This window comes from Ornithorhynchus anatinus, chromosome 18 (genome assembly GCF_004115215.2).
Source record: "Ornithorhynchus anatinus isolate Pmale09 chromosome 18, mOrnAna1.pri.v4, whole genome shotgun sequence".
Taxonomy (NCBI): Eukaryota; Metazoa; Chordata; class Mammalia; order Monotremata; family Ornithorhynchidae; genus Ornithorhynchus; species Ornithorhynchus anatinus.
Window position 1 is genome coordinate 28,863,084 of NC_041745.1, and position 13,656 is coordinate 28,876,739.

Here is a 13,656-nt window from a genome sequence, read left to right on the forward strand (position 1 = left end):
AACCCCAGCCCGCCGCATCACGCCGCGGAGGGCGGCGGGGGGACCTGTCGGGGAGGCGCCCTGCTCTGCACTGCTCTGCTGTCTTGTCCCCCCCCGCCCCCGCAACGAGCTCCCCCCCAACGCCCTTTGCAGGGTCTCGCCCCTCCGCAGAACCCCCCCCCCTTTCCAGGGTCTTCTCTCTCTCCCAGGACCCCCGATCCACACTGGGGTCCCCCTCCAGGGTCTTCCCTCCCCCAGGATCTCCCTCCCCCCACTAGGACCCTCCCCCCTTTCCAACGTCTTCCCTCTCCCAGAAACCGCCCCCCCCCCCCCAAGCTGGGGGCCCCGTCCAGAGTCTTCCCTCTCCCAGGATCTCCCCCCTACTACGACCCCCCTTCCAAGATCTTCCCTCTCCCCCCAACTGGGGTTTCCCCTCCAGGGTCTTCTCTCTCCCAGGAGCGGCTCCCCCTCCCCCACCCCCAACTGGGGTCCCCCTCCATAGTCTTCCCTCTCCCAGGATCTCCCCCCACCACTAGGACCCCCCCTTTCCAGGGTCTTCTCTCTCCTAAGAACCCACCCACCTGTGAGTCTCCCTCCAGGGTCTTCTCTCTCCCAGGAACACCCCCCCTCCCCAAAACTGGTATCCCCCTCCCAGGATCTCCCCCCAACTAGAACCCCCCCCCCCCTTCCAGGGTCTTTCCTCCCCTTCCCCCAACTGGGGTCCCTTTCCAGGGTCTTCTCTCTCCCAGGACCCTCTCCCCCCAGCACATTTTTCCTTTCTTCTCCTCCCTCTTCTCCTCCTAAAAGAGTAGGTCCCATTAGGGATTCCACTGCCAAAACTTGCAGCCAGTGTGATTCATTTGCTGTCCGTCTCATGCCACATTTGCAAGCGTCCTTTCAATGGACCTGTACATCTTCCAGTAGCTTAGTGTGTCACACTTTGGGACGGTGCTGTGCCTCCACTGAGCCCATATCAAATACTGTTACCACCACTCTCATCACCTAGTGAACCTGTTTCTTCCACTTGGGCACAGCCCACATCTCGGTGGACTTTAGGATTGGTGGCTGGCCCACGGACGGAGCGTGTGAGCTTGCCCTCCGCGGACGGATTTCTCTTTATGTGCGCTGGCCGTTTGAGAACAGATCCTGCGAGAGAAAAAAGAAAGTCGCTGGTCGTCTCAATATAGGATGGCAGAACCAAAAGTTGTGTGTCTGGGACGCTGCTTAGGTGTGATTGTTTTGCCGGGCAGAGATAATAGCATTAATAGGGCTCAGGAAATGCCATTGGTGATAAACTATACTGTTCTGATTTTTGCATTTGCACAAATGTATACGCTTCAAAGGAAAATGGATATAGTACTGTTAATTTGCTTACACTTCTCCTTTTAGATAAATAGTACTCGATTAATTGGTTGATTTCACCAGCGTTGGAAAAAAAAAAAGCAGGGTTGTCCTAACTGGTTAGGTGTTTTTGTTCTCAGCTTTTATTTTCCCTTTTTGTATTTTTTTTCCTCCCAGAAATTTCTCCTGAGTTTAGTACAGCATCCAAGACTGAACTAGCCCAGAAGGACAGTTCCTGTCAGCGGGGCTCTGTCAGTGGGCCTGACTAGGGTGGACATTTCATCCAGCGTTATACGAGACAGTCCGGTTTCTCAGCCGGCCCGTCCCGTTCTGGCTCTTGTGTGTGTTCTTTGTTTTTAATTTACCATGCTGAGCCTCCTGCTGTCGAGCCCTGCGGGGACCGTGCCAGACTTCACGTGTGCAGGGTACCACACCATGGTGTCCACGGCCAAATGCCGTGGGGCTGTGGGGAATCCTCCTTTTTCCGCAAAATGGTGGCCACGTTGGCATCACTTTATGCTGCCTGCCGGGGATTGTGAGCGTGACGTCCCCCTTAGCCGCGGAGCCAGCGTGTGCGTCTCCGAGCACCTCCTTGCTTGGTTGAAGCTCGGAGAGGTAGAGTGGCCTAGGGGATGGAGCCCCGACCTGGGAGTCAGAAGGACCCGGGTCCTGATCCTGGCTCTGCCAACTTGTCGCCTGGCAGGACGCTTCACTTCTCTGGGGCTCAGTTACCTCGTCTGGAAAATGGAGATTAAGACCGTGGGACATGGGACTGCGTCCCATCTGATTAGCTTGTATTTACCCTGGCATTTAGTACAGTGCCCGGCACATAGTGGGCGCTTAACATATGCCACTTTACCCAAAATAAAAATTAAAAAAAAGGCAAGCAGAGGCCTGGAGTTAGAGGGGTGAAATCCCCTGGCTCTCCCTTGGCTCTCAAGTGTTCATGCGAGTTTCCTAGGAAAAATTATGGCACCCATTCAACCCTAAATACATCTGACAAAGTACAGATTTGAAAAATGTATTTGGTTTTGGCTATTATTGGCTTGTGAGATCATTTGTAAGGTAAATGGTCTCAAATACCAATACTAAAGGAATGCCAGTGCTTGCTACCAATTGTTTTCAGTTGTTTGACACAACTGGAATAAAAAAAAACCATAATTTTTAAATGCTTACTCTGTGCCAGACATTTCTCTTGTATTGTACTCTCCCAAACCCTTAGAACAGTGCTCTGCACACAGCCAGTGCTCGAAAAATACCACTGACTGACTGATTGATGGGCTGGTTGGCCTAGGGCCTAGACCAGTACTTCAGTTTACAAAACATCCCCCACAGTCTAAGGAAAGTTGAGTTAGGGACCTCATCACCATTTTACAAGTGCTGAAACAAGCCCAGGAAAATGAAGTGACATAGAACTATCCAAGGTCACCGAGCCGGCCAGGACCAGAGCCGGGGAAAATAGATGGCGTTTTCTGAAGGTGAATTCTTGCTGCAGTTAGGATTTAGGCTATTGACAGGAGGAAAGATAAGCCTGTACACAATGATCGAACTGGTCATTCTGCGGCTTTAAACCCTTTTAGAAACAATGCAATCTGAGACTTGATTTAAACAATTCTTTGCCCATTGTCACCTGATTTAGTTGAAGGGGTTCTAGTGTTAACATCTTCTCCTTTGCTGACTTCTGACTCTACAAGTGAGCCTGGAGACAGGAATATTTTATTTCAATCTTACAAAGCATTCTATGGATATAACCTGCCTTGAGTTAATGCTAACCTGGTCCCACCAGTGTGGTTTATAAACTCTGTCGTACACTCATTTTTTTTTAATGGTGTATTTTAGGCGCTTACTATGCACCAAGAACTGTAAGAATAATAATAATGTTGGTGTTAAGCACTTACTGTGTGCTGAGCACTGTTCTAAGCGCTGGGGTAGATAGAGGGTATTCAGATTGTTCCACGTGGGGCTCACATTTTTTAATCCCCATTTTTACAGATGAGGTCACTGAGGCACAGAGAAGCGAAGTGACTTGCCCGAGGTCACACAGCAGACAAGTGGCGGAGCCGGCATTAGAACCCGCGACCTCTGAATCCCCAGCCCGGGCTCTTTCCACCAAACCACGCTGCTTCTCTACTGAGTGCTGGGGTCAACAGTATAACTGTCCATTCTTTTGGAGTTCTGTTCAATCAGTTATATTGTGTCCAGAGCCCTGGACTAAGCGCTTGAGTGCTCTAGACTGTAACTCACTGTGGGCAGGAAATGTGTTAGTTGTTTTGTTATATTGTACTCTCCCGAGCATTTAGTCCAGTGCTTTGCACATGGTAAGCACTCAATAAGTACTGTTGACTAAATGACTGAGACAGTACAACAGAGGTGGTTGGTCCGTTCCCTGCCCACGAGAAGCTTTCAGTCTAGAGATGGCAGGCGACCTTTACCCACCTTTTATAAGCAGCGGCACTTGGGTGCTTTCCCACCCCCCTGCCCTACTTCTTCCCCCTTGCACTTACCCACACATCCTTATACTCTGCTGCTCCCTCCTTCCTCTCATTTATTTCGATGTCTGTCCCCTCTGCTAGAATGTAAACTCCCTGTGGGCAGGGATTATGCCTTTTAATCCATTAATCGTATTTTATTGAGTCTCTGCTGTGTGCAGAGCATTGTACTAAGCACTTGGGAGAAGACGGTAGTACATTCTATTGGAGTGGCATGGCCTAGTGGAAGGAGCATAATAATAATAATGTTGGTATTTAAGCACTTACTATATGCAGAGCACTGTTCTAAGCGCTGGGGTAGATTTACAAGGTCATCAGGTTGTCCCACGTGAGGCTCACAGTATCTACCCCCATTTTACAGATGAGGTAACTGAGGCACAGAGAAGTGAAGTGACTTGCCCACAGTCACACAGCTGACAAGTGGCAGAGATTCGAACCCGTGACCTCTGACTCCCAAGCCTGTGTTCTTTCCACTGAGCCACACTGCTCAGAGGGCCTGGGTTCTAATCCTGCCTCTGCCACTTAACTGTTGGCTCTGCCACTTACCTGCTGTATGGCCTTGGGCAAGTCACTTCACTTCTCCGTGCCTCAGTTCCCTCATCTGCAGAATGGAGATGCAATACCTGGTCTCCCTCCTACTTAGACTGTGAGCCATCTGTGGGATCTGTGCCTTGTAGCCACCCCAGCAGTTAGTACAGTGCTTGGTACAGAATAGATGCTTAACAGATATTGCAAATGGTACCATAATTACATTATTTATTATTATTATTGTTGTTGTTGGACATGATCCCTGCCCTCAAGGAGTTTACAGTCTAGAGAATAGCTCTGTTGTACTCTCCAAAGAGCTTAGTTCAAGGCTCTGCTCACAGTAGGTGCTCAGTAAATCATCATCACTGATATTTATTGAGTGCCGTGTGCAGAACACTGTACTGAGCACTTGAGAGAGAACACACTACAAAGAGTTGGTAGACAAGTTCCCTGCCCACAGGGAGCCTAAGGTCTAATATTGTTCAATTGTCTCTTCTACACTAGACCAGGCCTGTTTGCCTCCCACTCACAGAACTGGTCCAGACGTTCAATAATGGCAGTTTTCTCTTTTTTGAGGTCTGCAGGTTTTGATCATTTTCAAGATCGGTAAGTGGCCACAAACAAGAGGAAAGCTGTTTTTGTGCAGCTTTAGTACCATCGTTTGACAAAGGAATTGTTGCATTTCAGGGTGCATCTAAGTAGCTTCATTGTTAATAATAGAGCTCAGAAATGATTTTTTTTTAAAATGGTATTTTTTTAAGCGCTTACTATATGTCAAACACTGTTCTAAGCGCTGGGGTAGGTACAAGGAATCAAGTTGGAACAGTCCTTGTCCCACATGGGGCTCACAGTCTTAATCCCCTGAGCCCCCCCTTTCCTCTGCTCCCCCTCCCCTTCCCATCGGCCCAACTCGCTCCCTTTACTCTACTCCCCTCCCTGTCCCAACCTCTTGAGTATATATGCACCTATCTATAATTTTCTTTATATTAATGATGTGTATATATCTATCTTTCTATTTATATTGATACTATTGATGCCTGTTTACTTGTTTTGATGTCTGTCTCCCTCCGTCTAGACTGTGAGCCCATCGTGAGCAGGGATCATCTCTCTTTGTTGCTGAATTGTACCTTCCAAGCGCTTAGTACAGTGCCTTGCACACAGTCAGTGCTCAGTAAATATTATTGAATGAATGAATTTTACAGGCGAGAAAACTGAGGCCCAGAGAAGCGAAGTGACTTTCCCGAAGTCACACATAGGGCAAGCAGCAGAGCTCAGATTAGAACCTAGGTCCTTCTGACTGCCAGGCCTGCGCTGTAGCCATGTAGGCCACGCTGCTTCTGCTCATTTAACAATAAGACTGTAGTAAATAGAAGTGATTAAGGCAATCAGTAAGAGAAAAAAAACGTGATTCTCTTGGGTTCAGTCTTAGCTCGATACCTGGGGATCAGGCTCCACTTTCCAATTCAAGAATGGCCTCTGTAGCAGGAGAGATGTAGATCAAAGATTATGGCAGCCTCCTCAGATTGGTGGAGAGAGGGTAAGCCACATCTGTGGTTTTGCTCACTGGGTCAGAGCTGTGAAGTGCTGCGTCAGAATGCCCAAATTAGAAGGCGCTTCTGAACGGACATTTCTGCTCTAAATTTCCTTTGTTGGTGTTTTTTCCCGCCTACATTAGACCTTCCAGGCATTCAGTCATCATACTAGCGCTTCTGTGTGCAAATAACTGTACTAAACGCTTGGGAGTGTACAGTATAGCAATAAACAGACACATTCCTTGCCCACAAACGAGCTTACAGTTTACAGGGGGAGACAGACATTAATATAAGTAAATAAAATGACAGATATCTACAAAAGTGCTGTGGGGCTGGGAGGGGGAAATGAATAAAGGGAGCGAGTCCGGGTGATGCAGAAGGGAGTGGGAGGAGAGGAAAGGAGGGCTTAGTCAGGGAAGGCCTCTTGGAGGAGATGGGCTTTCTTGCCTCAGGCTGGGCATTATCATCATTAATGTCATCGTCATCAGGATCACTAGCATTTATGGTGCGCAAAGCCTTGTGCTAAGTGCTGAGGGAAATACAAGGAACTGAGTTGAGGCCGGGCCTCAGAATCTCCCCCCTCATAGAACAGTGAGAATATAGGGGAAACCACAGCAAAAACTAGTGAGAGTACAACAGTGACCAAACCATTAGTGACATAAGCCGGTAAAATAGTACTTTGGCACTTCACTGCTCCTGATAAATAATCCTTTAATGAATCGTATTGTACTCTCCCAGACATTTAGTACAGTGCCACGCACACAGTAAGCACTCAATAAATAGCATCCAATTGAGCACCTCCTGTGCTCAGGGGACAGTGCCACAGAAGCCAGAGACGCAGTTCCGGCCATCAGGGAGCTTACTCTGGTCTAATGGATAATACAATCCTCAGTGACAAACTACCAACTCCATTGTATTGGACTCTCCCAACCACATAGTACAGTGCTCTGTATATAGTGAGCGCTCAATAAATGCCTGTGTGGTAGGTGCTTCTGGAGGTGATTTTTTTTAATGGGTTTAAAAAGAACCACAAAATATCTGTGCTTTTGAGTCTAGAAATGACACTGTTATTGCAGAATAGAGTGGCAGTGTGAAGGAGGCATAATAAAGATGCATTTGCCTTGAAACAGAAAAATAGGACACAGACATCTAAAAATTAAGCAAGGAATGTGAATGGGGGATGAGAGAAAGTGAATGGTTTAATTTAGTGAAGATGTTTTGTTGGTGGAATTGTTTTTCATTAACAAGAACAGTTTTAGGTGTTTTAAGAAGCATATGTAATTCTCCATGTTTTGGAAAGCTTTGCCTAGTGTTTCTTCAGATTGTTGTTACCAGTATCTCACAACCCAGCATTGTAGTGTTTTGCTTAATTATGCTTTATTTAGTAAAAAGATCAAGACTTTTTTTGGGTCTTTTTTTGTCCAAAGGCAGAGAATTCTGCAAGATTTAAGGCAAGTTAACTCAGGTAACAATAAGTCCCACAAAAGTGAAAATAATGATAATAGTTGTGGTGTTTAAGCCCTTACTGTGCACCAAGCACTGTACTATGTGCTGGGGTAGATACGAGTTAATCAGGGTCCTCATGGAGTTCACAAAGTAGGAGGGAGAACAGGTAGTGAACCCTCTATTTTGCAGATGAGGAAACTGAGGCGCAGAGAAGTGAAATGACTTGCTCGAGGTCACCAGGCGGAAGAGCGGTGGAGCGGGATTAGAACCCAGATTCTCTGACTCCCAGACCTGGGATCTTTCTATTAGGCCACACTGCTTCCTGAGAAAGAAAAATTCTTACTATTACATATCTGGCAGTAGAATTAAGAGTTGGAAAAAACTATTTTAAATTGGTGTCTTGAGAGAATTCACTGTTTTATCAAATTTCCCTCCACTTTTTAGGACATCAGGAAATTCTTTGGGGTTGTGCCTACTGGAAAGAAACCTGGAAAGGAGGCAGTGAGGAATGAGAAAACCAAGCTTAATGAAAGTACATCCAAAGTGAAAAAAGGAGCAAAGGAAATCAAGGTCAGTATTCCCGATACTGTATGAGTTTAACTGTACAAAATAAAGATGAAGAGAGTTCTGGGTAGGTCGGGGCTAAGGCCCAACCGACCTGGAATCGGGCCTTTGGCGGTGGAAGTAAAAGGATAGTTGGAGGATGTAGTGGCCACCTCTCTTGGTTTGTGGCGGCCTTTTGAAAATCCCTAGGCTGAAACCGAGTGGTGAACATCAGATAAATTAAAAAACAGAACAAAACAAACCGCATGGTTGTATTTGCATTAGGTGGGCCTTGTTTGAAAAGAATTTTCCTGGAAAAAAAAAATCCAGTGTTTTCCCAAATCTGCCCAGAGCAGATCTCACATGGGCAGTTCCATATTTAAGGGAGCCAGGCAGATGTTAGTCTTATCTTCAGCCAGTCAGTTCCCGGAAGCGACATGGGAACAGGTCTGGGGGTTTTTCAGTCTCTGGCTCTGCTCCGGGATGGTTTCAGGGCTAAGCTGAGTCCAGGCAGGTGGGGAGAGGTGAGGAGGCCAGTGCAGAAGCCACTAGATTCTCCTTGGACTCAGGAGCTGGAAACAGCTGCTCTCTCAGGCCTCCGCAACACACAAGGACGGCTGCCTCTCAGCACCTCCCTGCCTGTCTCTGTCTGCTCGGTTTAATGAGTCTAAGTGACTGCCGTGGCCAGCAAGTCCTCTTTGTCGTACTTGAGGGAATAGTGTTAGGGCCACTAAGGTAAAAGCAAATTCTGTGCATCGTTTTCCACCCGGGTTTACGTCTCTGCAAAGCAACCAGGGTCACTGCCTTGACGTGTGTTTACACAGAATGGGTCGGGGCGAGCTCTAGTTAAATTCTCATCTTTAATCCAGCCTAGACAAAAAGAAGGAAAAATCCGCTTCATTTGGTGCAGTGGAATGTCTCAAAGTTTTGAATCCCAGTTTCCTTCTTCACCAAAATGTGTGGTGTTTGCCCCTTTTTTATATAATGGGTGTATGTAAGGGTGTCCAGAGACTGTCGGAATTGGGGTAATTTTTTTTTTTTTATAATATGCAATCTCTTTATGTTTACAGTGGTCTTTATTGCTTTTAGGTAAAAAAATCACCTAACGAAGATGACACAAAGCAAAGGCATTCAAACAAGAAAAAGCGGATCATCTATGACTCAGGTAATTATTTTGAGGACTTTTCAGATTTCTAATATTGTTGGCCATGTACAGCTGAGGTCTTACGTAGGTTTTGTGATTTTCTGTAATGTGGCATTTTCACGATGCACCCTGAAAGTATAACAACAGCTTAAATTCAAGTTTGATTTTCACAAGGTGATATGACATAACTGGTGATGGTGGTTTTTAAATGGTATGTAAGTGTTTACTATGTGCCAGGCACTGTACTAAGTGCTGGGGTAAAAATGTTTCCGGAGTTCCTTTACTCAAGAAAACATAGGCTGTGCGAATACTTTCTTGCTCACCATTTAAGATGAATTAATAATAGCAATAACAGTAACAATAATGGCATTTGTTAAGTGCTTACCTATGTGCCAGGCATTGTGTTAAGCACGGGGATGGATACAAGCAAATCAGGTTGGGCACAGTCCCTGTCCCACATGGGGCTCACAGTCTTAATCCCCATTTTACGAATAAGGTGACTGAGGCCCAGAGACGTTAAGTCACTTGCCCAGCAGAAAAGTAGAGGAGCTGAGATTAGAACCCAGGTCCCTCTGACTCCCTGTCCTGTGCTTTCTTCACCTGGCCACGCTGTTTCTCTGAGTTTTTCTCTCCCCCCCATTTCTTTCTCTGCCTCAGTCCAGCTTTGAGGCTTCTAGAAGAGATACATAGGTTTTTCTGTTCATTTTTTCCCCCCAGTTTTCCCCTTTCCTCTCATAGCCAAGTACTGATATGGTTTTAGGTGCAGTTTCTCTAGTAAAGGTTTGCACCGATTGTAAAAGAAGGAAAAGAATTCCAGTATAAAATGCGTTTAAATTGCAGTGCCACAAGTATTTCACTTAAGCAGGGTGCTACATGCCACACTGTTGTTCCATTTAGTGGCAATTTGGTGAAGTAGACCTGAAAGCATTTTCTTTTCCCTTGTTAACTTCTTTTAAGCAGTCACATATTTGGTATTATTAGTAGAATAGTACCTAAAGTTTAATCTAAAGGTAGCTAAAATAGTTCTACACTTTCCTGAGAAAAGTGTAAAGTGGATTTTGGGCTGAAGGGGCATTAGGGACTTGAAGCTCTTTTAGACTATGCGATTATTTTGAAAATTAGATTTTCCCACCCATTTTTGTGGGTTTACCATGGTCGTTTGTTTTCCTTCCTGCTCAGTCATGGTAGCCCAGCCTTGTACCAGAGTGCAAAAATGCTTCACAGCCTCCTCACCTCCAGCCTTCGTAATTTGTCTCTTAGGGTCCGAGCCCCCATGTGGGACAGGGACTGTGTCCGTGCTGATTGTATTGTATCCATCCCAGTGTTTAGTACAGTGCCTGGCCCGTAGTATGTGCTTAATAATTAGCATTATTTCTGTTATGCTTGAAAAGAAAAAAATCTAATCAAATTTTACCACAGGCCATCCATTTTTGACTTTGTGACTGGGTCTCCTCCTGATCCTCATTGTGTGTTTCTTTAGCAACCTTTACAACGGGTGCCCTGCCCTTGACCAAGCCGAATAAAGGTTGTTTGTTTTGCCTGGTTTGGAGTCTACTGTCTCTCCTCCACAGAGTGCCGATAATGGGCTGCTAAGGGGTCACCAACCTAGTCGGAGTGTAGGGCTTCTTTACTGGCTCCTGTAGTAGCCCCATTCTGCACCCATCTTTGAAACTGGTTGCAGCTTCTCTGGTTTGGGCAAGGAACCAGCAGAGCAACTTAGTCCAGCTCCTGGATCGAGCAGGCTGAGAGCGGCTCAGGGCACAGACCCTTCTGCCAACAGACATTCTACCTTTTGCTGATTTTGGAGAGGGCAGGGGAGGAGCATGATAAGGAATAAGAAGCAGCTTGGCCTAGTAAATAAAGCACTGGCCTGGGTCAGAAAGACCTGGGTTCTAATCCCAGCTTGTCTGCTGTGTGATTTTGGACAAGTCACTTTACCTCTCTGTTTCTCAGTTAACTCCTCTGTAAAATCCGTCAATCAACCAGTCATATTTATTGAGTGCTTATTGTACACAGAGCACTGTACTAAGCACTTGGGCCAAATACAGAGTACAGTATAACAATATAACAGACTTATTTCCTGCCCACAGTGAGCTTACAGTCTAGAAGATTGAGACTGTGAGTCCCATGTGGACATGGATTGTGTCCAACCTGATTATCTCACATCTACCTCAGCGCTTAGTACAATGCCTGGCACATATGTGACACCTAAGTGCTTTAACAAATACCATAAAAAAGGACCCCAAAGCATCATTCGAGGACTTTGACAGAGATGTCAAGCTGTTTGCCTGAAAAGGCTCTCTTGAAAAATGAAACTCTTTGCTGACTCATTTCCCTTCCTGCTTTAATCACTGTGATCCAATTCCAAATGCAGATTCAGAACCAGAAGAGACGGTGCCAGTAAAACATTCCAAAAAACAATCGGAAAAACCGCTGCTGCTGTCCAAACCCAGGAAAAGTTCCAGGCGCGATCCAGTCACATATGTTTCTGAGACAGGTAAAGGGGTCGTGGTAGCTTGTTCTGAGAAAGACACTGGAGAGAGATGGAGGGGATGTGCTTTGACACTCAAAACTCTTCAAATTTAAAAGTCATGGTTGTGTTAGAAAACTCTGATAGGGACTTGGGGATGAGATGTTGAAAACTTTCTGTTCTTGTTTTTAAAGTGGTATTTGTTAAGTGCTTACTTACTAAGCACTGGGGTAGGTACAAACCAGGTTGAACACAGTCCCTCTCCCACGTGGGGCTCAGATTCCTATTCCCCACTTTTACAGATGAGGTAACTGAGGCCCATAGAAGTGAAGTGATGTGCCCAAGGTCACACAACAGACAAGTGGTGGTGCTGGGATTAGAACCCATGACCTTCTAACTCCCAGGCCTGTGCTCTAAGTATGATGCATTAGTTGGTAGACAACGTTCCTTGCCCACAAGGAGCCTACAGTCGATCGATCCCTCCTTCTCCTCTCCAGGGACTCTCCACTTGCTCGCGTCTTGGCCACTGTGAGTCAAAGGGCTCAGGCCCTCTGTCTCACCATAGCTCTCTTCCCCCTGAACTTGAAGTAGGTTCAAGATCAGTCAGTCATGTTCCAAGCCATATGAGGCTTTTGGTGGCCTGCCCTGAGAGACGGTTCCCTCGGGCTGCTTGTGGCCTGGGGTGCCGAATGGGAAGAGAAGCTGTCACCAAGGGCCTTCCAAACCTGAAAGGGCCCAGACCTGCTGTGGACTTGTAGGTGGTGGGAAGTCTTGAGCCTTCTGCTGTCCCCATTCCCAGTCCCCGGGCACGGTGGAGGTGCCTGCTCCTGGGGCATGCACCTTCTAAACCACACAGCCTCCTGCCCCAAGATGGCGTGGGCAAGGACTGTTAGGATGGCTGATATGGAGGGCGTCTGCTTCAGGGAATAGCCTGGCAGAATTGATTCCCAGTTTCCAAATGGGGGATGGGGGTGTGTGTGCACGCTTTATCTTGTTTTCTTGGGTGGGACACCCTGGTCTGCAGGATCACGCTAGCAGAGCTCACACCCTGCCCAAGGGAGGCAGATTTTTCTGTGCATTTCTAGAACCTCCAGCTGGGTATGAGGCTGCGAGAATTTATCAGGTTCTTGCCATATTTCTGTTTTGATGACAATATTTTCACTCTGCCCAGGAACAGAACTCTAGGCTCTTGAGATTAATCCAGTGTGTAATTTACAGACCAAACCGTAAATGTTAACAGTGTTTCCGTCTTGCGGCATTGACTGTTTTTACAGATGGATCGCGCTCGCTATGCAGGGTTCACGCCTGACGTGAAAGGGAGCAAAGTTCAAGGATTTATTTATAAATTTGTACTTAGAGCTGCAGCGTGCAGTAATTGTATGTTAGATAAGACTGTTTGAAGGGACTGAAGTTTGGGACTGTGGCTTATAATAATAATGACAAATGCGATTATATGTTAATGGCTTACAATTTGCCAGACACTGTACTAAGCACTGGGGTAGATACAGGATCATCAGGTCCCACATGGGACTCACAGTCTAAGAAGGAGAGAGAACAGGTATCGAATCCCCATTTTGCAGGTGAGGGAACTGAGGCACTGAGAAATGAACTGATTTGCCCAAGGTCACACTGCAGGTACGTGGCAGAGGTGGAATTAGAAACCTGGTCCTGTGACTCCCAGGCCCCTGCTCTTTCCACTAGACCACAATGCTTCTCCAGAGTTATCCTTTGAGTAACTCATGAAGTCTTTTTAATTTCCTTCTCATAACTGCTGTGGATTTGCTTGAATTTTGGAAAGCTCACAGGAAAAGAAGCTGGTGTCTTCACTTACAAATGACTGAAGCCTCTCTAGCTGATAATAATAATGATAAATTATGGTATTTGTTAAGCGCTTACTAAGTGTCAAGTGCTGGGGTGCTGTGAGTTAATCAGATCGGACACAGTTCCTGTCCCACACGGGTCTCACAGTCTAAGTAGGATGGAGAACAGGTATAGGATCCCCATTTTACCACTGAGGAAACTGAGGCCCAGTGAAGTGACTTGCCCAAGGTCACACAGCAGGCAGGTGGCAGAGTCAGGGTTAGAACTCTGGTTTTCTGACTCCCGGGCCTGTTCTCTTTCCATTAGGCCACGCTGCTTCCTGTCACTTCTAGCAATGGGACATTTCACTTGGCGTCTTCAGGG

At 46.5% G+C, this 13,656-nt stretch overlaps 1 protein-coding gene across 1 annotated transcript in view; it reads left to right on the forward strand.

Moving 5' to 3' along the window:
- The window catches only part of RFC1 (replication factor C subunit 1), a 55,069-nt gene that overhangs the window by 218 nt on the left and 41,195 nt on the right, over positions 1 to 13,656 (forward strand). The window contains exons 2-4 of the mRNA XM_029046497.2: positions 7,760 to 7,885; positions 8,948 to 9,023; positions 11,377 to 11,499. Coding sequence (XP_028902330.1) covers positions 7,760 to 7,885; positions 8,948 to 9,023; positions 11,377 to 11,499 — 325 coding nt within the window. The remainder of the gene's footprint in view (positions 1 to 7,759; positions 7,886 to 8,947; positions 9,024 to 11,376; positions 11,500 to 13,656) is intronic.